Source organism: Capsicum annuum, chromosome 4 (genome assembly GCF_002878395.1).
Source record: "Capsicum annuum cultivar UCD-10X-F1 chromosome 4, UCD10Xv1.1, whole genome shotgun sequence".
Lineage (NCBI taxonomy): Eukaryota > Viridiplantae > Streptophyta > Magnoliopsida > Solanales > Solanaceae > Capsicum > Capsicum annuum.
The window spans coordinates 167,047,428-167,072,379 of record NC_061114.1 but is presented as its reverse complement, the minus strand read 5'-3'; the positions used below and the strand labels follow the sequence as shown (position 1 = coordinate 167,072,379).

General features: G+C 33.3%; 1 protein-coding gene across 1 annotated transcript; it reads left to right on the top strand.

The window, feature by feature from the left end:
- Positions 1-21,855: 21,855 nt before the first annotated feature.
- On the top strand, positions 21,856-23,294 carry LOC107869644 (putative protein TPRXL). Its single transcript, XM_016716144.2, has one exon. It carries the CDS (start codon positions 22,022-22,024, stop codon positions 23,003-23,005), a length of 984 nt encoding a protein of 327 aa, XP_016571630.1. The 5' UTR covers positions 21,856-22,021; the 3' UTR covers positions 23,006-23,294.
- Positions 23,295-24,952: the final 1,658 nt, after the last annotated feature.

The following is a 24,952-nucleotide window of genomic DNA, read 5'->3' as shown; positions in this document are numbered from 1 at the left end:
AAGGCAAATTCTACAAGGTGGCAGTCTATCCAGCCATGTTGTATGGAGCAGAGTGTTGGCCAGTCAAGAACACCCACGTTCAAAAATTGAAGGTAGCAAAAATGCGGATATTGCATTGGATGTGTGGGTTTACTAGGAGTGATAGAGTTCGGAATGAATTTATTCGAGAGAAGGTTGGAGTGGCTTCGGTAGAGGACAAGATGCGGGAAGTCCAACTGAGATGGTTCAGACACGTGATGACGAGGGGAACGGATGCCCCGATTTGTAGGTGCGAGAGGCTGGCTTTTGATAGTTTAAGGCGGGGTAGGGGTAGGCCGAAGAAATACTGGAGAGAGGTGGTTAGGCGGGACATGGAGCAGTTACTGCTTACGGAGGACATGACCCTAGATAGGAAGATCTGGAGGACGCGAATTAGGATAGAAGGCTAGTGCCAATTTGGGTCGTCAGGGTAGGTTATTACTTGGTGGGTGTACTTTTCTTGTTATGCTACATTGCTTCATGCTTTAATACGAACTTGTTTACTAGTCTTTGTGTGCTATTCCTTGTGGACGTCGTATTTATGTCATGTCAGCCTATTCCATGCTTTATTACGGATCTAATTATTATTCCTTATCTTGAGCCGGTGGTCTATAGGAAACAACTTCTACTTTTCCGAAGGTAGTGGTATGGACTGTGTACATCTTACCCTCCCCAAACCCCACTATGTGGAAATACACTTGGTTTATCGTTGTTGTTGTTGTTGTGATTATCGACTACGTGTTATTGGTGTAATTTCAAAAAATTATATATATATTAGATTATATAAATAATTATTTTTTAATGAAAATAATATATATATTTGATTATATATATAATTATTGGTTTCTAAAAATTATTTACTTTTTTATTTTTTATGTTCAAAAATCGATCACAAGTGGTCGGTTTTTAAAACTATTTTCTTTTTTTACTTTAATAAAAAATCGACCACAAGTGGTCAGTTTTTAAAAATAACTTTATTTTTATTTTAATAAAACCGACCACAATTGATCGATTTTTTAATATTATTTTTTATTTTAATTAAAAACCGACCACAAGTGCTCGGTTTTTAAAAAATATATATTTTTTTAATAAAAATCGACACAAGTGGTCGATTTTTTAAAATTAATTTTATTTTTTATTTTAATTAAAAACCGACCACATGTGGCTGATTTTTTAATTTGTTTTCAATTTTTATTTGTAAAATCAATAATAATTAATATAAAAATTATTGAAAGGTTTTTTCTGAAATTTTAAAATACAAAAGCGACAACTTGTGGTTGCTTTTTTATAAAAAAGAAAACAAAAAAAAACCGACCACATTTGGTCGAAAATCTCGTATATTTTAGTAGTGCACCCTTCACCACTGGATCAAGCTTTAACGTTGTATCAAGGGGGTTCAGTACTTAACATATATACTGCAAAACAAAAATTTGATGTAATTTTCTGACAAAGAAGGTTTGGATGAACCCCTTGAGCTCCATGTAGATCCGCTCCTGAGAGCGAGATATTCGTGCCTTAGCCTGAATATTATTTTATTCAATTTTTATTATTTTACTTTTTAAATTTAATTATTTGATTTGTGATATATTACATCAACAAAAAGCAAATAATAAGGGCATGCAATTGGAGAAAGTGCGCGTGCGGCACACAAATACACTCTTTAATTGTAAAAGATTATGTTTTGCTCATATTTCATGCTTCATTTTTCTTGATTTTTGAAATTTCTAGTTGGTATTATATTTCTTTTGTTGGTTCACCTTTTCCAAGGAGTGTCCCATATGTGCCAACAGAAACTTTATAACCAAAAGAAATAGAGTTTGAAATATAAAAGTTTGAAATTACGTCACATCATTGTATTGAAATCTCACTTTTTAAAGTTTTAAATTGTGTTATATATTGTTATGAAGTTTTCCATATTTTAGCTAAAAATATTTTTATTCAAGTTCTATTCTCATATTATAAAGTGAGTGTATTTCAATATATTTCTAATAACGGCTGAATTTTAGGTACTGACCAAAAAGCAGCTAAACCACAAAGCTGTATGAGAGTCGAGGATGGAAATGACGGTTTATACTTTTAAATCTTAAATATTAGTATCAAATATTGCAATTTATATTTACATCTTATATATGTAACACATTTTCTTGTTAGTTCTAAGTATTAGATCTTTCGTAATATTTCTTTACTTTATTTGTTAAGTCAAAATATTCAAGTAATTAATCCAATTCAAGTAAGGTTATTTGTAAATGAATGTTGGGCTTTCAGGAATTGACCGATCGGTTTTGGAAAATAATTAGACACTTATAAAATACTCCTAATAGGTAAAACAGAAAAGATTTGTGAATGAAAAACAAAAAATCAACATAAAAGTTCAAAATGCTGAAAAGTTTAACATCCTCCTAAACTGGACTCCCATGTACAAAGGAGAAGCAAAACAAGTGAAAAGGTGACCAATGATTGTGTTGGATGGTGAGAGGTAAGTGTTTTCCATTTTTAATCGGAAGTTTCGGAGTGTCAAGAATGAAATTTCCAAAGTAAAACTTTTTGATGAGAATCAATATATATATATATATATATATATATATATATATAAAGAAGAATATTAGTCCATCCTATGTGGCATGCTTTAGAGGCCTTCAATATTATTTATCTTTTTTATGGTTTTTCTGGACTTTAATTAAATTTTCTCCTTATTTTAAATATTTATGTGTTAAAAGAAAATTTATAGTCACTATATTTAACTCTATTAATTATATAATAAAAGATTATTTATACTTCATAACTCACTAATTAATTTCTACTCTTAATAATATTTGTAACTCTCAAGCTATTCATGTTTTTATATTTTTAACCCCTAAATATTTAATATAAAAGTTAAAGATACCTTATGGTATTCCTTCATTTTTATGTATATAAAATTTATATTTTTTGTTTCATGAGATTTTATCCAAGGTACCCTTTATTTTTGTTATTATATTTGTGTTTTTGTTTGACTTAAAAAAGAAGAAAAAGACTCTTGAAGGTGACAGGCTTGTGGAAGTAGATACCAACAAGAGTTTGAACAATGAAGTATCATTTCATTTTTCTTTCTATAGACGTTCATATTTTTTGTTTCATGCGATTCCAATCAAGGTTATCCTTCAATTTCACTATGGTGTTCATGTTTTTATTTCACTTGAAAAAGAAGAAAGAATACTCTTACACGGTGATAAGCTTGTGGAAGTGGATATAGACAAGAGCACGGATAATTATGCATTGATTAATTTTGCCTTTCTTTATGTTTTTCAACTCTAAGATTACCCTTCATTTTCACTATCATATTCAAATTTTTGTTTGACTTGAAAAAGAAGAAAAAGACTCTTGAATGGTGATATGCTTGTAGAAGTAGACATCGACAAGAGTTGGGACAATTATGTAACCATTCCATTTTTCTTTTTATAGAAGTTCATATTTTTTGTTTCATGCGATTTTACCCAAGTTTATCCTTCATTTTCACTATGATGTTCATGTTTTTATTTCACTTAAAAATGAAGAAGATGTTCTTAAATGGTGAAAGGGTTGTGGAAGTGGATATTTACAAAAGTGCGGACAATTATTCATCAATTTTGTCTTACTTTCTATTTTTCAACTAATAATTACAAACATAATGATATGCATACTGTCTTATTTCTATCTCTATAAGTCTCTTGAATGGTGATATGCTTGTAGAAGCAGATATCAACAAGAGTTTGGACAATTGTGTAATCATTTCATTTTTCTTTCTATAGAAGTTCATATTTTTTGTTTCATACAACTTTACCCAAGATTATCCTTCATTTTCACTATGATGTTCATGTTTTTATTTCACTTGAAAAGGAAGAAGATGTTCGTGAATGATGAAAGGCTTGTGAAAGTGGATATCTGCAAGAGCACGGACAATATATTATGCATTGATTTCGTCTTTCTTTCTATTTTTAAACTAATATATGCTGTTAACATTTTTACTCTATGAAATCAATTTGTATGTCTATATATTTTAAGAAGCGGTTGAGTAGGTGTATTTTTTTTTTTTTGTAGTTTTAAATTTTATGTCCTTTTCATATAAGGATCTATCTGTATATTATTTAGTCTATTATTTGTATTTTTATAATCGCACGAAGCGCGGATAATTCACTAGTATATATATAAAGGAGATCAATAGTCAATCCTATGTGGCATGCTTTAGACGCCTCCAAACCTATTTATCTATTTTGTGATTTTTTTGGATATTTGTTGAGTTTTCTCCTTATTTTAAATATTTGTGTTTTTAAAGAAAAATTAAAAGTCACCACATTTAAACTCTATTTATTATGTAATAAAAGAAAAAATTGTTCGAGGTAACTCATCTATTTAATTTCCACTAATAATATTTGTAACTCTCAAACTATTCATGATTTTATATTTTGTAACCCCTAAATATTTAATACAAAAGTTAATGATACCTTATGGTATTCCTTTATTTTTATGTATATAAATTCATATTTTTTGTTTCATGAGATGTTATCCAAGGTCATCCTTCATTTTCACTGTCATATTCATGTTTTTGTTTGTTTTGAAAAGAAGAAGGAGACTTTTGAATGGTGATAGGCTTGTGGAAGCAGATATCGAGACATTTATGTATTCATTTCGTTTTTTCTTTCTATAGAATTTCATATGTTTTATTTCATGCGATTTTACCCAAGGTTATTCTTCATTTTCACTATGATGTCTATGTTTTCATTTCACTTAAAAATTAAGAAGATGCTCTTAAATGGTGAAAGGCTTGTGGAAGTGGATATCGGCAACAGCTCGAACATTTGATTTCAACTTTCTTTTTATTTTTCAACTAATGATTAAAAATATAATAGTATGTGTATCGTCTTATTTCTATATCCATATATGATGCCTCTTAAGTTCAATTTTTAAGTTTATAATTTCTTTTGGTTAAATGAATAACTTTGTAGTTGAAAATTTCCTAATTATTAATTAAGTTTTTTAATTTATAATTGATTTTTTTGGGCTTATGGAAGTACATACCGAGACATTAATGTATTCATTTTGTTTTTCTTTCTATAGAAGTTCATATATTTTATTTCATATGATTTTACCGAAGGTTATTCTTCATTTTTACTATGATATTTATGTTTTTATTTCACTTGAAAAAGAAGAAGATGCTATTAAATGGTTAAAGGCTTGTGGAAGTGGATATCGGCAAGAGCTTGGACAATTATGCATTTATTTTATCTTTTTTTATTTTTTAATTAATGATTAAAAATATAATAATATGTGCGTTGTCTTATTTCTATATCTATCTATGATGTCTTTTAAGTTCAATTTTTAAGTCTATAATTCCTTTTGGTTCAAATGAATAATTTGTAGTTGAAAATTTATGAATTATTAATTAAGTTTCATAATTTATAATTGATTTTTTAGGTGTCTATCTTATTTCCATTTTTTTTTTATTTAGAAGACGCATTTAGCATAAATTAAATAGGAGAGCCCAGATTAATCTGGTTCAAGTGCATTTAGAGTAGGGTCTCCTTGAGACAAATTAGCAGAGTTCCTAATTTGTCTAACAAAATGAGTTCCTAGAATGTCCGCCCATAGAGCTTCTTGTGCGTAAATAGGAGGAACTACAAACACAACCACATTTTTAAACTTTTTTGATCTTGCTCCTTCCTTAGCAAGAGAATCCACCACTGTATTTTGCTCCCTATAGTTGTGCTCCACCGCTGGATAGCCCAGCTCCACCAGTAATGACCTGCATTCCTCAATCAAAGCAATATATAACAGATTCCCATTAGTGATCATGTTAATAATTTGCATGGAGTCTACATTAATATGAATGGGGGTGAGGTTGTTGGTATTTACCAACCTTAGTCCCTCTAGTAGTGAAATAAGATCCATCTGATTATTAGTGACATGGGAGAAACTTCTGTAGAATCCTAAGATCTAGTCACCTCTGTAGTTTCTGATTGCTTCCCCAATCCCTCTTTTCCCTGGGTTGCCTGTGTAAGCTCCATCAGTATTGAATTTGTAAGAGTTCATTAAGAGGGGAATCTAGTTAACATATATGTCAGTAGTAAAAGGTTTGGCAGTGCCAGGGTTTAAACAGTAGAACTCAATAGCTTAAGCATAAGAGTTCTTAAAGGAAGGACTACTGGTGTGGCTATTGAAGAAATTATCATTTCTAGTAGTCCATATAGTCCAAAGAGAGAAGGAGAGGATAGTGGACCAAGGAAGGAGATTGTCAAAATGCTTATTCTTAATTTTCCCCATGTTGTAGCCTAGTTTTCTGTAATACCCCAAACTTCTACCTAACTTGAAATCGTCCCAAAAATGTTAGAAACTTACTTTGAAAGATAAATCTATTTTTGTACATATGAAATTCTAAGATTTTCACTTCTTGTTGAGTGAAAAATTGAATAAGATTTCCATCGATACCCATTTCATCAAAATCTTATTCGGGATAGAAAGTTATGGCCGAAATATAAAAAGCAATCAAAACTGCCCAAGTGCGAAGGTGAGAGCCGACGGACTATCGAGCTAGCGACAGATCGTCGCCCAAGCCGTCATAGCAGAGACAGTGAGACTATATTCTACCTGAGAGCGACAGCTCAGGCCGACAGACCATCGATCTAGCAATGGACCATCTCCCAAGCCGTCGTAGGAGAGGCAGTGAACCCCTATTCTGCCCAGGTACGACGGTCAGGGTCGACGGACTGTCAACGCAGCGACAGACCATCACATATTTCATTCAGTTATTTTAAGTCATTTTTAAAAAGGGATTTTTAGTCTTTTACCACCCTTTCTAATACCTAATAATATCAGATTAAGGATCATAAGTTCATTATCCATCTACAACATTAAATTAGGATTTTCTCTCAAAGATAATCCCCAAGAACAAGATCCAAATCCTTCTTCAAGAAACTAAGAGATTCAAGTTCTTCAAGTCCAAGGACTTCAAGAAACCCTCAATCAAGGTATGTCATGTGTTGATTCATGGGTCCCTTTCACCCATGAAGTTCAAGAATCTCTTTTCAAAATCCAAGATTTGTGTATTGATGAATGTTCATGATTTAAATTGAATTGAAATCCATGTTCATGTTGTTGTGGGGTTTTGATTCATGTTTTAAATTACATATTCCAATGATTGACCCTAGTATATGATGATTTGCATAATAATCATGATAAACCCTTTAAATTTGCAAATTTATTTATGCAACCATGACAATTAGATGCATTGATGATGGTATAACCAAAGTATGCTCCCATGTGTTTAATTAAATGCCTATATGGAGGAAAAGTGTCATACTAGTATAATAATATGAAAGCTCCATTCATGTACAAGTTTATGTTTGTCAAGTGTTTGATGAAATATCTTAGTCAATGAATTATGGATATATGTGTAGCCATTGTGGTGCTTTAGAACACGTACTTCATAAAATCTCCAACTTATTATAGTATGGATTGTGACGTTGGTCATGTATTCAAGAAAGTCATGCTTTGTCAGTTTCTTCCCATCGAGTCCTGGGGGTACTTGTTCCCAAAAATTTGGCTGTGTGCCTAGAATCAGTGTCATGTTTTCAAGATACTCTCAGTCAAGCCATGATCCATAGAATTCAGTCAGTATCATGACTCAGGAAAACTCAGTAGTTCCAGTAATCTCAGAGATCTCAGAAATTTAGTAACCTCAATAGTATTTCGTCAGTCAATAGAACTCAGTTAACTCAGTCCAGTTCAGTTCAGTTAATCATGTTCAGTGTTTATTCAGATCGGATTAGAAATTAGTACCGAGCAAACCCAAGGATGGGAACCCATCTTTATCTGAGGGTGTGATTCTTAGAAGCAATCCTTACATTCCAGACCTACGTAGCCAGCATAGGTTGAGACATCATAGCCTGTTATATGAGGTTAGATGAGGTGGCTTAACCTGTTATATGAGAGTTCCCACCGTTCTCACTAAAGTTACCTGTTATATGAGGGTTACTCACAAATTGTCCTTACCAGTGGTGCGGTATTGACACCCTTCCAATTGGGGTTACAGATTAGACCCCAACTTAACTATATTGCATTATTTGGAATATGTCGGTTAGATGATGTCACGCCCCAAAATCCCATCGGGCCGGACTGGCACCCAAAGCCGAGAAGGCCCGGGAGAACCCGTTCAAATACCTGTACTTTCACTTACATGTCACCAAAAATTAGACAGCATTTTATTGTATATAGAAGGATCTAATTACCTGTATCAGCACAACACGCGCAAATATATATATATATAATACTTGGCCGTCGGGGCCACCACATATACAGATATAACATCACTATATAAACTTCCATGACTTTACCCTTCCTTATGTCTACAAAGCCTCTAGGATATACATGACATAACTAGGGTCGGGACAAACCCCCACCCACACATGACTCATGTACAATAACAAAACATAAGGAACCGACTCGGAAAGCTCCGAAGCAAACTGGAGCTCACCAACAATAGCTGTATGACCTGGCTCCTACTTGTGTGGTGTATGAGCTGAGGTACCTGTGCCTGCAGCATGAAATGCAGGTCCCCCGTGAGGGACGTCAGTACGAAATATGTACTGAGTATGTAAAGCTATAAATAATCACATATGATATAGGAGCTCAATAGAAATCAGAAACAAGTGAATAAGTCGTAATAGGAGTGAACCACACTTACTAGAACTTGTGACAACCTGTACATTGTATTTATTCAATCACTTTACCTTCGTTCTTATCGTCTTTGTAATCATTACTGTACTGTACTATGACCATTAGGCTGCCTCCAGTACATATCAACTGGGATCGACCCATGCTAGGCTTATGCCCCTGGGATACCACCCATAAACACATAAATAGGGATCGACCCATGCTAGGCTTATGCCCCTGGGATACCACCCGATAAGAGAGAACTTCCATCACTTAGTTCAATTAATCTTTGAGATTGTTATTTCTGTCGCCACCACATTTTTGATACTTTGAAACAATGATACATCAATAGGAACCAAGTAATAGACCTTCTATACAATAGCGATGTAATAAAGACTCATTGGTACATCAACAATGTGTTTCAGAATCATCAATATCACAACAATGAAATAGGAGCCTTTTGGTATATCAATGAAACATTTTGACACTTTATAGAATGGAAACAACTTCGTTGGTAACGTAGAACAATACATGTTTTTGGACAACCTCGGAATCTTACTTGATGGAACATTGGTGTTTTCATGCCAAAGAACATTGTTAGAGTATGCTTTACATACCTCGTTGTAGATTTGGATACCAATTCAACACAACTTCCCGCCTTTACAAATCACTTATCTACAATGAAATGTTTGGCATCTAGTATTAGCAACCCAACACCACAATTCTCTTCCATAATTCCATACTACCAATATTTGCAAAACATTCCAAAAATCAACTTGAACAATAGGTTTATGTGTATATATATATATAATCATCATTTCAATACCACATCATCAATACCACATCATCACACCAAATTCCTTCACTATTCAACATAATCCAACATCATTTCCCAATCATCTTTCAACAACAATCAAATAACATACTTCTTATACTCACATATATATATATATATATATATATATACATATCCATATAAATAACACCAACGTAATTTACATCCTTACCATAAAATGGCCCTTTTGATTTCGAAGTCCTGTTGGCACAAATAAGGGGTGCTTCTCGAAGCCCTTGAGATGGTGAACACAACTACGGAATCAATTTGGATTTTCTACGGTTGAATCACAAGATATTTGGAGTTGAAATTAGGCTAGGGTTTCTTATTTTCAATAATTTGATGATAATTCATGGATATGAGACTAATTATATGTATATAATGACCAATTTTCGTCCATGAGGTGATGGAAAATGACCATATTGCCCTTAAAAATTTAAGTAAATCCGAATCTGTCCATGGTGGACTGTTTTGATAGGCTAAAGTAAATCGGCCATAACTCTTTGATCCAATATCGGATTTGGGTTAAATTGGTATCGTTGGAAAGATAATTCAAATGAATTTCATTTCATATAAAGTAGGCCACCCAGTTCGTCCTGTACAAGGAGTTATGATCGTTTGAAGTTGACCCTAAAAATCTGTTTTGAGAGGCTGAAGTAAAACGAGTATAACTCCTTACTTAGATGTTGGATTTGGATGAAACCAATTGCATTGGAAAGAAGACTCAAATATCTTTCTTCTGATATGTGGTAGCTCTCCCAGTTCATTATATTGAGGGAGTTATGATCGTTCAAAGTTGACCCAAAAAACTGGCAGGCCTCAGTAGTTTCCTGCACATTTACTGTTCACAACATCCCGGCCACCGTTTTATAGTTTCGAACATGCTCGATTATATCCAAAACTTATTCGTTTTTGAAAATCTTTATATCGTTGGAAAGCTTATTCAATAACCTTCGTATGGAACCATCGACGGGCAAATTCCGGTATAAATAAGGTCGATTCCTATACACATATAATCAAACTATACACTTGAAACCATCTCAAAATAATCAATACTCATACTTAAACTCATATATACCTAACTTAGGATCAATACATATACTCCAACACATATAACAATGGCTAATGCACGTAATTAAGTACGGGGTGTTACAGATGACTACTTCCCACAGTTTCAGTTACAGATCAAGACTGTCAGATATAGTTATTCAGTCTCAGTAATAAAACCCAGATAGTTCTACAGAATTCAGGACTGTTAGATACAGTTAACTCAGAATAGTACGTAACTCAGCTAGTTCCATCAGAACCTAGACTATCAGATACAGTCACCCAGTATTAGTAATTTCAGTCATACAATTATCAGTATCCCATGTTATCAGTACTCAGATTTAGTAATCATGTTATCACAAACTTAGTTACAGTTATAATGTATTTATGCATGTATTCTCACGTTTATGTTATTCAGTCAGTTAGTATAGTTCATGCATGTAAACCCTTTGCATTCAGCCTACCTCACATGCATACCAGTACATTCAATCGTATTGACATATTTGCGCTATCGTATTTTATACTATAGGTTCAGAAGCACGAGATCTGAAGCATTAGTAGTATTCCAGTCTCAACAATCAGAGTTAGAAGTGAGTCCTCATCCTTCGAGGACATGACCATTACTTTATTATCATATTAATTAATTTATTTCAGTAGTTGGAGTTAATTGGGGACATATCTCAACTCCTTATTCAGACAGTTTAGAGGCTTTCAGACTAGCATGTTCAGATAGTTATTTCAGTTGTTTTGGTATTGATATACCAATCTTTAGATGTTATGTTTTATCAAATCTTTGAACCTTATGGCCTTTCAACTTTTATTTGTGCATTTATATAGTATATTATGCAGTGTACAGGTACAAATATCAGTCATGGGTTAGCTTATGGTCCTTCGGGGTCATGAGCACCGTGTGGCATTATGGGTACCAAATTCGAAGCGTTATATTTTCCTTCTTGAGATCTGCTATAGACACAAGGAGAAGTTTAGAGCTCCTTTTCATCATGTCATTCTAGAAGTGGGCGGTGGAGGTACATGATGTAAAGATGTGATCTACATCCTTAATAGGGTTCTGGTAAATTTTGCACACATTGTCCACAGGTATGCCTATTCTATTGAAAGTATCACAGCAAGGGAGGCTGTCATGGTGGAGAAGCCAAATGAAGTGTTTTATCTTATTGGGCACATGCATCTTTCAAATCTAGGTAAAGCACTTGTTTGGCCTACTTTGATTTTAGAGGTTGTTGGACAGGATAAGGTTGTAGGCACTTTTGTTGGTGAAAATGTCATCACCAGTTACTCCCCAGACAAGCTTATCTTATTTAAGGATGGGATTAAAGTATAAGTAGCTTGTAATGGTATGGATGATACTAGGGGAAAGGTTAAAACTGAGAGAGTTGAAGTTCCAGGACCCATTTTGCTAAACTTCAGAGAGTTTGAAGTGCAGTTGTCCCTCTATAAAGGGTCCAGCAATGGAGTTCCTAAGGGGAGGGTGGTTTGGTATCCACTTGTTAGACCAGAATTTGATGAGGTCTCAATTATGGATAATCCATTAAGAAGCTTGTTTTCAGATGTTCCAGCCCTTTATAATATCTTTCCAGGTTCTAGAGCTTGTACTGCTGCAAACTATTTCTTTAGAGCCATGCTTGGAATGCAAGACAGAGGACCAAAATGTATGTGGATTAAGCTTGAGTCTCCATGCAATATTAGAGAGCATTGAGAGATTCTTTAGTTTAGCCTTTTGAACAGCCAACCCATCCTGACTCTTTGGTAAGGTGATGGTGTTCCAGTTTAGCATGTGAAGTTATTTCTTCTACTCAGTGGTTCCCCAGATGAAGTTCCTCTGAGTCTTATTGATGGTTTTGAGGATTTTAGAGGGAATTGGATAAATTGCATTACATGATTTGGAATGCTATGCAAGGAGGTTTGAGCTAGAGTTGCCCTTCCTGCTAGGTTTAGGAACTTAGTTTTCCAGCCTGTCAACTTGTTCCTAAGGTTATCAATGATGAACTAAAAGTCAGAGTTGGTAGGATACTTCTGCATTATAGGGAACCCAAGGTATTTGCTAAAGGAATTCCTTGCCTTGATGGAAAGGATATTGGACAGATTTGAGATAGTATCATTATTGCAGTTTACAGAAAAGATAGTTTTAGATTTTGAGGGGTTTATCCTTATTCCAGAATAGGAGTTAAACAGAGAAAGATTTCTATTAATGGTTGTGCAATTTTTTATGTTGGCCTTAGCTAGGAGTGTTAGATCATCTGTAAAAAAAAGGGTGAGAATCTTAGACCCTGAGTGACTAATGGCAATGGGTTCCAAATTGAGGATGTCCACTTTATGGTTGATCCTCCTGGATAGCATTTCCATGCAAAGGATAAAGATGTAAGGGTTGATGGGGGTCCCCCTACCTAATTCCTTTAGTTGGTTTGAAGGAATTAGTTTTCCCCTCATTTACCAGGATAGTAATGGTGGTTGAAGTAATGCAGGACATGATGGAAGTGATTAGATCTTTGGAAAAATTGAAGAATAGAAGGGCAAGTCTGATGAAGGACCATTCCAGCCTATCAAAGGCTTTTTCAGGTCAACTTTGAGGATCATGTTGCCCAATTTGACCTTTATTTTGTCGAAGTGGGTTATGAATTCCTGAACTACTATGGAATTATCAGAAGCTCTTTTTTTTTATAAAAATCTTGCTTGATTCTTACCGATAATTGTAGGAAGGAGGGGTTTGATTTTGTTCATAATGATCTTTGTTATGATCTTTTATTGAGTGTTACAGAGTCGAATAGGTCTATAATTTTTTAGGGTGGTGGCATTAGGACATTTTGGGATGAGGCAAAGGTATGTGGAGTTCACATAGTCCTCCATTTTAAGAGTGGAAAAGGTATGAAGGCAGAAGTTAATGAGAGAGGCCTACAATGTGCCAATACTTTTGGTATATGAGAGGGTGGAGGCCATTAGGGCTAGGAGCTTTGGTAGGTTTGAAGCTGAAGGTGCATATTTTTACTTCCTTAGGGGAGGGTCCCCTCATCAAGAGGTGATGGTCTTGATTGTTAATGGAACCATTTACAGAGGGGTTGGATTGGTAACCTAGGTAGCTCCATGAGTGGTCAGTGGTGAATAAGGCTTGGTAAAAGTCAATTATTTTGGCCTTAATGTCAGCTGTCTCATAGAGCCAATAACTACTGTCTTCTTACAAGGAATTGATGGAGTTATTCCTTCTTCTGTTAAGGGTAGATGTATGAAAGAATTTAGTGTTAGCATCTTCCTTAATAAACCAGCTGATTCTGGATTTCAGCTTCCATAACTCATGCTCATAGCTAAGAATCTCACTAAATTTGAGAGTGAGGGACTCCTCAAGGCTGTGGAGAAAGTTATTAGTAGGGTAGCTAAGGGACTTTTGAATGCCAGTAAGTCTGGAAAGGATCCTTCTTTTCTCTCTAAAGATGTTCCCAAATATTTCTTTGTTCCAGGTTTGTGCAGAAGCCTAGAAGTTAGCAGTTGACTTAGTGAGGTTAAGGGAGTTGTCAAAATAAGTTTTGATAAGATGCTCAAAGCCTTGATGGGAGCACCACATACTCTCCATCCTGAAAGGTTTATCAAGAGTTCCTTGGTTAGCCTTAGATAGACAAATAAGGAGAGGGCAATGGTCAGAGTGTTCTGGAGAGGTGAGTAACTGAGGCCTCAGGGAATTTATGGATCCAAGATTTATTAGAAAAGTACCTATCTAGCCTTTCTAAGATAAGGTTGCCTCTATTCCTATATCTTTGCTAGTCCAGGTATACTTACTGCCTTTGAACCCCAGGTCCAAAAGCCTGCAGTTATTTATGCAATTACAAAATTAGCCAGCCCTACTATTATTAATGGCATTGCCCCTATATTTATCAGTAAAGGTAAGGATTTCATTGAAGTCCCCTCCTATTAGCCAACAGTTTTGGGTATCTCTGTTTACTATATTTGCCATAATTTCTAACTGGTTCCAAAGAAACTTCCTATCGTTAAAAGAGGTAGCAGCATAAATAATATTGAGAAACCAGATGGAGGAAAGAGAAAGTACCTGGACAGCAACATGGATGGTTTGGGAGGACATGGAGATATCAGTGATACTAAGCATGTCCTCATTCCACATAAAGTCCAGTCCCCCAGATTGACCAGTGGCTTCAAACTGGATGTGCTTAGAGAAACCAAGGTTCCCAACAAGAGTAGAGTGGTCAGTCATTCTGGTTTCAAGAAGTGCAAGCATAAAAGGTTTATGGATACTTAGCATGGAGGAACAATGCCTCTAGAACTCTACACTATTTCCCCCCTAGCATTCCATATTATGAGATTCATCATCAATCTTGTAAATACTGGGGTGGTTGTTATTACCTCCTTCCTCTTTCCTAGTGGGTTGGATGGGTTCAGCATTTCCATCCTTCTCTTTTTAAGGATGATGGGGGTGAGATTTTCTACAAATAACCCTTGGTTTGAAAGGCTTGGAAATAGGATCCCTAATTCAAACTTCATAAGGTCTGTTGGGCATAGAACCACTACCATTTTATTTACTAATTCCACAAACTCTAGGGTTATTGGTTTTTCCAATGTTAGTATATCTGGTTTTGGGACCCTCATAGTTGCTAGAAGGGATTCCATTTCCCTGTTGCTTTCCCTCAGCTCTTTTAGAATATTTTCCCTTTTCTCTATTTTTAGGATCAGAGGGTTGTTCCTGGAGAGGGGCCCCTGAGGTGATATTGCCTGAGGAGAGACCCCAGGTTCTCTCACAAAAGCTAAGTTCTTGGAAAGGAGGTCCTGAGCTGGTTGAGAAAAGAAGGACATGCTCTGAGTGACCTGCTTCATGAGGTCGTTGAGCATGTTTAAAGTCAGGGACTCCAAGGAGAGCTAATTTATTACTCTCATGAGGGTGGCCATCCAGATGTTCTAGACAAAGTTCATAAATCCCTGGTTGAGTCCAAGTGTGATCAGTTATGCCAGATATTTGTGGTCATTCACAGAAATTGTTATTGGGGTTCCTTCTACCTCCAGCTGAAAGCTGTAGATTTTAAATTCTTATCTCCAGCTATAATTCTGGAGCATTTTGGGATGTTGGTGATGAGTTAAATATCTGTGGCACCTTCCGATTGTTAGTTTCTGATGGAGCCATTTGAAGATTGGTTGGTGGGTTGTGAGGGGGTTTTAGGAAGATTGGTGGGTTAAGGAGGCTTAAAGTTAGCCTCATTTTGAAGGTTTTGGGAGGGGAAGAGCTAATTGACTACACAAAACAGCGTTAGTCATATCTTGAACAGTTGGAGGCGCCTGAACTGCTGCAGCCTTAGAAGTGGAGGCGTAGCAGTCCTCAGTTGGTAGGGGCAATGATGACCCATTAGGGTAGGTGGGGTATTAGTTGACTTATTGATATTAAGAGTCAAATCCCTCGTTTTACGTGGATCCGAGTTATAATTTCCCTTTTGGGTTGGGCCTGGACCGGTATCTTGGGTATTAATACCCTTTTTCTACATTGTCTATGGGCTGCTTAATCTTGTTGCTTAAGTTATGATTGGGCTCACTTACAATATTTGGGCCAATGGGTCCAACGCTCTGAATAGGCCCATTTATGAATGTTCTGTAGCTCTGGAAGAGGGATGTTGGCGTTGCCGGTGTAGTAAGATTATAAGGATCGAGAAACTTACTTGCTTCGGCATTGAACCGTTTAACCTTGACATTAGGTTGGGGAGTTGATTTACCTTGCTTCGTGGTTTGATCATGGCATCGGTTTTGTCTACACTTTACAAACATTACTGTTTTCTACTCCTCGATATTGATCTCTTCTTTTTGAATGTCATCATTTTGGTGTGTGATGGTTGTTGGGCGTGTGTGTATGCAAGCGCTGAGAACAGACCGAAACGCCCACAACTCGTGCATAGAATCTGCTCACCTTCATATCAGATTTGTTATTTGCGGCTGCTAATAGTGATAAAGGATTTGATCGATATCTCGAGGGGGATTTCTACGCAGATGTGTGCATACCTTCCACGGAGGGTCGAGGAGGTGCATACGTCTATCCTCAATAATTTCCCAATATTTTTCCTATTCTCTAGAGAATTTAACAGTCGTAGAACTCAGTTGGAAGGTGTGGGAGCCTGATCCAAATTGCGGTGGAATGGATTTGATTCTCCGATGGAATAAAGTTAGGCTCCCAACTTCTTATTGATACATAGTGTCCTATCATAAACCAAGGTCCTAGTTGTAGGACCGTTTGTTGGGTTTTTGCCGTTAAAAATTTTGCGATGAGAAGTCCAGCGCCAAATCTATAAGGGGGAACTTCTCCTCTAGCTTCCATAATTCTTTTAGTTTGTTCTCAATGAATTGGTGATTGAATTTCTTCCCAACAATCTTGAGGATTACTGAATGATTCCATGGGGAGTAGAGACGTTGCTTATCCTCAATTGTGAGGCTGATAAAGTCCCCATTTAGATCGGATTGATCTAATAGAGGGTCTTTTGTATTGGAGAAGGGATTGGGTCTGCTGTTGAACGGCCCCCTTAGTTATATCACTGTAAGAAGGTTTGTGATGGGGGTCTTCATCCATTGAGGTCTCCTCTCCATCGGGTGGTTTTGGTGGTATTAGGGTGCAGGATTCCATGTGGGCATCTGTCATTTGGGCCCAGTTCGCGAATAGATCAAGATTTTTAGAGAGAGGGGAGTCTTTCTCTCTCTAGCACCATTGTTTTTAGGTTTAATACTTTCATAGCTTATTTCCATCAATCACATGTAAAGCAAGACAAAGCAACCAACATCCACCGATAGCTAAATAAATTTTAATAATTGAAATATATTTGTTATTTGGTCTTAGTTATGATTAATTTTTAGGACTATCAATAAATATGTATGACATAAAAATTGAGAAATATAAAGGAACATGGAGGCGAGAGGAAAATGAGGTAATTAATTCTAAAAATTTTATAAACATGAGGTAATTATAAAAAATTTTATATACACGAAAAAAAATCATTTATGTTTTGTTCATTTATTTTTTTATTTTTAATTTTTTAAAAAAGTGTATTTATCTAATTTATTTTAAAAAAATTATATACATAAAAAAAGAAACCTTTATGTTTTATTTACTTCTTCTTTTTCTTTCTTTTTAACTTTGAGAAATAGTGTATTATCTGATTTACTTTTAATCATTATAATTACAAGAAAGAATAAATATTTTACTCTTCACCTTCCAAAGTAGATGATTACATGTTGTTAACATATTTAATCTATGAATTGTAAATCTATTATTTTGAGAAGCGATTGAGTCGGTGTAATTATTTTTTCTTATATTTTTTAATTTTATATTCTTTCATACAAAGATCTATCTATATATTATTTAATAAATTATTTGTATTATTAAGACCGCGCAAAACGCAGATAATTTAACTAGTTTGAAGTAATTAAAGTTTAAAACAACTTCTAGATACTATAATGCATGCACGACAATCAAGCTAAGGCTCAAGAGCGTCCCATCAAGTTACTACATTGAAGGCTTGGATGGAAGATTTAAGTCTCAAGAACATGCTAAAGCGAAAGTACAAGGCTCTAATTGAGAGATACTTGGTGTATAAAGAAAAGGGCTATATGTGCAAAGTGGCTCTACTTCAAACACAAGGTCCTCATGGCTCATACTTAGACTCAGTTGTTTGATTGGAAAACAAATTATCTCGGATTATTAATCTTGGAATTAGCTATTCCACGCGCGATTAGTTATTCTATTCTCAAGGAGGGATAAGAAAAATATTATAATCTTCGGATAACTAATTCCAAGATGAGTTATCCCATACATTTAGTCCCAACCAAACATGGGACAAACTCCTCTTCTAAATTAATCTCAGAATTAATTATTCTTATCCCGAGATTATTTCATTAAGGTAATTTTTATAATAATTAGCATAGGCTATAAATAATAGAGAATAGCTCTTTTAAACTTAGACTATTTTGGTGTGCTATGAATTGGAAGAGTGGAACTCTTGTGAGAGTGGGTGGCTAAGGCCGCCGTTGTTGCATTAGATGTTGATGGAATGGCTTGGCAGAGAAAATTATTCCCCTGGATGGTTATCTCTATAGTATAGGTTTTTGTTTGGCGTTCCGAATGATGTTCTGATTTTAATATAGTCACGGTTGCTTATTAATCTCATTCATGTGTCTTACTTTTATAGGTTTAGCTACTAGTATTCTTTATAATATTGGTTGTCTTTGGTGTCAATTTTGTGTCTATCTTTCAATTCTTTTAATTTAATTCTCATTATTAATGTTAAAGTTTTGATTTTGGCACGCATTTTAATTTTTGTATTATAATACTAGTTTTATAAGGCTTGTGCTAAGCCCGAATTTAATTTTAAAAAACTTATATTTTATATTATAATATAATTAAATATATAAAATAATTACAACTCGTCGATTAAAGATCATAAGTTAAAAAATATTAATATTTTTATTAGTCTATGGACATATATTCTATAGCTATAAATAGAAATATATTTCTTCAGATATTTATTAAGTCTTAATTTTATTCATAATTTCACATGGCAAGAATTTAAGTTAGTTAATATGGTAATTTAAACTTAGTTTTACTTTAAATTAAGAAAAAAAACTAAATTCATCAAAATGAACCTCGAGAATCTATTAGTTCTTTATATTTAGTTTATGCCTAAGAATATTAATTCTCAATAATCAGAAAAAAATATTTTAAAAACAATCTGATCTTAATGATACCACTGCCTTCATTTTTAACTTTATCAATAATTTCAATTTTTAATATTTGAAATATTTTATTGATAATTTCTAAAGCAAGATAAAATAGTCCATAAAAAAATTCTAATCAATTCATAAAGAGTAATTAAGAAATATTGAGAACCATACTCAGTTCGTCAAAAATAAATATAACCTTATATACTTAGTTAAAAGATTTACCGATAAGTTAAACAACAAGTGGATCTAAATAATTCAGTTGATTGTTAGTCTGAGCTCTCACCTTATTGATGAAAGTTTGATTCCCCACTTTATAATTTCCTCTCTATTTTTATTTCTTTAAAAAAAATAGTTAAACACTTAAAAATTCAAGAAAAAAATCAATAATGATTTCTCATATTGTGATATGTACACCACATAAGAAGTCCTATTTGGCAGACAATGAAAAAAAAGTAAGTTTATCTTTATCAACTACATGTCAAATTTTGGTGGATTAACAAATTAATTAAAATTATTAAAGTAGCCTTGTGAGGACTATCGAAGTTTATTATTCTCTCTTATTTATAATACTAGTTTCATGAGACTCGTGCTAAGCCCGAACCCAAACTTAAGATATAAAATACAATAATTTCAATTTAAAAAATACAATTTATATTCTAACTTTTTTACTTAATAATTATCATAATATAATGTCCGTCATATTAAATAAATTTTGTTGATAAGTTTTATAATTATTAAAGCTTAATCACATAATTGGATAATTTTAATAAAAATTTATTTGCGTGGAAGAAAGTATTATCGGAGAATTAGACTATATCAAAAGGCCACAAGTAATTCAATATTTTATAAAATAAGATGATAATATTTTATTAATTACAATTCAATAATAATAAAAAAATAGAATAATATTCATATTTTATTGAATTTGTGGGTATGCAATTTCTCAATAATAAATAGAAATAAATTTATTTTAATATTTATTTTTTTGTTTTCACTTATAATTTCATATAACGAGAGTTTTTGCAGAATTCATTATTTTCATCTAATACAACAAAATATTTCAATCACTTCAAGTATATATACAAATAGTTACAATATTGATTTAGAACCTTTACACAAACTAACTTAATAGTGATCTACAAGGATATTAAATAATAATTAAGTTACATTAACAGATTGTTCCATTCGATCCATTTACTGTTGATTATTTTTTACACGCCCTTTAAAAAATATTCTAGTCATCCTATTTTAATTATTGATTTATCTTTTTTCATGTTCGCTAAGAAACATATAAGTTAATGTACTATTATTTATTATTGATTAATTTACCCTATTTAGTATATGTTTTTTTAAGAACTGAACAATATTGCATATAAAGATGTGGTTGAAAATTATTACTCCTTCTATTCCTTTTTATTTGCTCTTTTTTCATAAGTCAATTTGACTAAACTTAAAATTCAAATTAGATTACATTAATTTATTTTTTAAAAAATTAAAATTTAGATATCCAAAAACTATGAGAAAAATACTATAAATTATATCTTTTTTCTTATCCAATTTGATTAAGAAATACATCTTAAAATGTTGGTCAAAGTTTATATTGTTTGACTCTAAAAATAAAAAGGGAGCAAATAAAAAGGAATGGAGGGAGTACTAACGTCAATTTTATGTGAAAAGTTATTTTTGAATAATTTTTTGGAGCAAAAGTGATTATTAATTTAAAATAAAGGGAATTTTAATTAAAAGGCAATCTATTAAGTGGCGAGAAGAGACCAATTATAAATACACAATGGGAATGATCTTAATAAAAAAATAAGATCAAAAATGAAAATATTTAACAAAAGAACATCATTTATGCAGTTCTTATTCCTATCTTGTGGAGGTAGAGAGACTGCTTGGTAGAGACCCTCGATTCAATTAATGCATAGCAAAGCAATTTAGAAAAGATTAAATACAGAAGCAAAGCAAACATAGCTAATAATAATTAAAAAAAATTATTACATCTTAAAAGGAATAAAAACGTCATCAACAACAAAAAATAAAGGTGATAACAGAAGTAAATTAAAAAACAATATGTACTACTCCATCCATCTCAGTTTATGTGAAACAATTCGAATTTCGAGATTCAAACAGGTCAAAATCGTTAACTGTAATTATTTCATACATGTTTAAGTATTTTGAATTATTAATTATTGTGACTTACATTACTTTTTACGTAGTTTCCAAATATATAAATTTTATTTCAAAAAAGTTGAAGATTTCATGATCAAATTTACGATTAAACTTATATTATTTGAATTTTGAGAAGCAAAATATATCACATAAATTGAAATTGGGAGTAACAAAAGCCAAACGACAAAAACTATGAGACTAGTAGTATTAATGTTATTGTAGGGAGGAGAAATATGTACGATGCAAAACCAAGAAAAATAGTAAGACTTGGTTAAGGATTTTACTTGCACGTTACAAAAGGTGGAAAAAGAAAGTGAAAGAAACCATCATTGTGTTGCTTCATATAACCGTTATATAACGGATCCATATGTTATACCCGCTTACTTTAACATAGTTCAAATATTTGGTGAAAAAGCAAAAGCTTCCACCTTAGAACTTTTTTCCCTCCTCAATATTGAACTATTCTTTCCACATTCATATGATAATTCTTATAAAAGACTTATCAACGTCGTTTACCATCCAAACATTTTTTTTCCCATCCGCTCTTTTTTCTTCTCAATTTCTCCTCCCTTCCTCGCAATGGGTTCTTGCATTAGTAAATGCAACCCCCAAAAAGATTCCCAAGAAGATAATGATCATCACCATGAATGTGTTAAAGATAAACTTGTGATTTCACATGCTCCCATATCTCCAAAAATTGCTCTTCCTTCTTTTCCTTCTTCAACTATCCAACCTCAAAAACTCGTCTCTTCTTGTCCTTCTTCGTCTTCTTCTTGTTCGGTATCTCTTTCATCATTTTCGTCCTCTACTGCAAGAAACATTACATTATCTTCGTCTTTGTCATCGTCATCTTCCTCCTCTTCATTCAAGGATCATTCTTTCTCAAACGATTTCTTATTGTCTGGTGCACAAGAACACAACCACATACTTGACATCAAGAAAAGCAAAGTAATTAATGGTGTTACTCATCAGAATGCGTCAACCATGTCTACAAGTGGCAAGAAATACTTGCAGTCACCATTATCATCATCATCATCATCCACTTTGTCCAAAACACAAAGTCCCCGAAGAGAGTACAATTCAACGACAACCCCTAAGAAAAGGCCACGTGCCAATTCGCCAACCATGGTCCGACAAAAGAGTTTTAGAAAAGAACCTGATCAACAACTCACCAAGGGAGGAAACATTGGTGATGCTAATTCAACTATTACCTCTACATATCATCATTTTCCTAGTCCTAGAACAACCCTAAAATCACCATCTCCAAGTCGAAGATTTCCTTCGAGTTTGAATGATGACATGAAGGAGAGCTCGTTTAGAAAATCAATAACTTCAAAAGGGAACAAGGGAAGTGTTATATCGAGATCATCGTCTCTTCGAAGAGTGGACAATTTCACTCCAAAAAATGAAGGGAAAATAAGAAATGTTCTTCCAATTTCTCCAAAGATTGATGAAATGGAAATTGGAGAAGTGAAGTCAAATGATCACCAAGATTTGGACTCTTTTCTCATGGAGGACATTAATAATCCTCTTATTGCCTTGGATTGTTTCATTTTTCTCTAGAGTGGGATCTCTATGTACATTTTTCTCGAAAGAGAAAAAAGAATCTCTTTTGTTTTACGTTTTTTTTTTTTTGTTTTTTTTGTTTTACTTCTATGGGTCTCAAGAGGAATTGAACCCAGAATTTCATGGTGAAAGTATATCATTTTCTACCATATTGTTAAGACTTGTCTTGTTTGGAAACGACAAGCATGTTCATAACGAGTGATTTTTTTTTTTTCATATTTACACTTCATTTTTATTGTATATCCCCTTTGGAAACTATCATTTCGACTGGAGACAAAAGGAAAATTTCTTGTGTTCGTTTGAATTATTATATTAAAATGGGTATACTTGTTTTGACATAGTGTTAGTATACTTCTTTCATAAAGAAGGTGAATGCGACTTATGAGTAAATTATTTGATAAAGAAGGTGAATGCGACTGACGAGTAAATTATTTGATTTCTTTTGCTTTTAATAATTTTCTTATTGTTGAATTTCTTAAAAAATACTGCACGTTCACCTATTGACAGCTTGGGTTGCTTGGTCTTGGAATTGACAAGATGATTTGAAAATGTCTTGCCAAATTTCAATTGTCAACAACATCATTTTGACATTTGCTAGAAACTACGGCCTTGGCCATGTCCTGTCTCCTTCTCATTTTGTAAATAATTACAAAAAATCTGGAATTTTGATATTAACAATATTACATAACATATGCATAGGGTAACTTAGTTCTTCTTATTCACTCCCTCCGTTCCCTTGCTAAAAGAAACACTTTTTCCAGCAATGTTGCTTTAAAACATCACACTAGTCAACAAGAGGGGTTGCTTTGTGAGTTTGAATTAACAAGAAAGTAAAGAGAGTTTTTAGGAAGGGGTTAGAAAAAAGAACAAAAAAAGAAAATAACATCACACTAGACGTTATTTTTACCTATTCGTGGAATGTCCTATTGTATGGGGTTGCAAATGTTAGTTGAAAATTTTTATGGTGCGACTGTAGGAGTGGTAAACGGGCGGTTCGAGTCGAATATGGGTGGGTCGAAAATGGATCATGTGAAAATGGATAAAATGGATAGAATGGGTAAACCCAATGGATAAAATGGTATACTTCCTCCGTTTCGGAATAAGTGAATTGTTGGGGTATTTATTGGTGTTTCAAAATAAGTGAATCATTGAATTTTTTTCTAAAGTTACCCTTATGATTTGACAATCAATTAATTTTCGAAAAAGTATTAAAGGTCAACTTTTGCTTTTTGGAGGGTAAAAATGAAAAATTGTGTTAAATTTATGTCTTTATTGCTTTTTCCTTAATTTGTGTGTCAAAATCCAACAATTCATTTATTATGAAACAGAGGAAGTATTATGTAAAGACAAAAGTACCCCTATATTACAAGGAGAAGTACATGGCTTAGCAAATATAAACTTCAAATTATTTAATTTAGTTTAACTTTCGATTAGTTACAATCCATAATCTCTCTCATTTATTTTTTCCTTAATTTTCTCTCTTTTGCTTTCATTTTTTTTTCTTTTTCAGCCTTTTTTCCTTTTCTTTTTTCCTTCTCGTTTTTCATGTTTTTCTTTTTCATTTGTTTTATTTTCTTCATTTCTCATTTTTTTCTTTTCAATTTTTTCATATATTTTTTTAAAATAAATTCTTTATTTTTTTCATTTTTTTTATTTTTTCTTTTTTATCATCTTTTTTCCTTTTTTTTTGTATTTTTTGTGCTCGACGTAGTAATATATTTCAAAAGTACAAAAAGTTAAAATAGAAAAGAAAAAAAGAGAAAGAAAAAAACTATATAAAAAAAAAAGAATAAAGAGGAATATAAGCTAAACATAGGAGAGAGAGAAAAACGAAAGAAAGAAATGGAAAAAAAAAAAGGAAAAGTGGGGGGGTGGGGGGGGGGGGGAGGGGGCGCACAAGAAAAAGAAAAAAATACAAAAAGAAAAACGACAAAAAAAATGAAA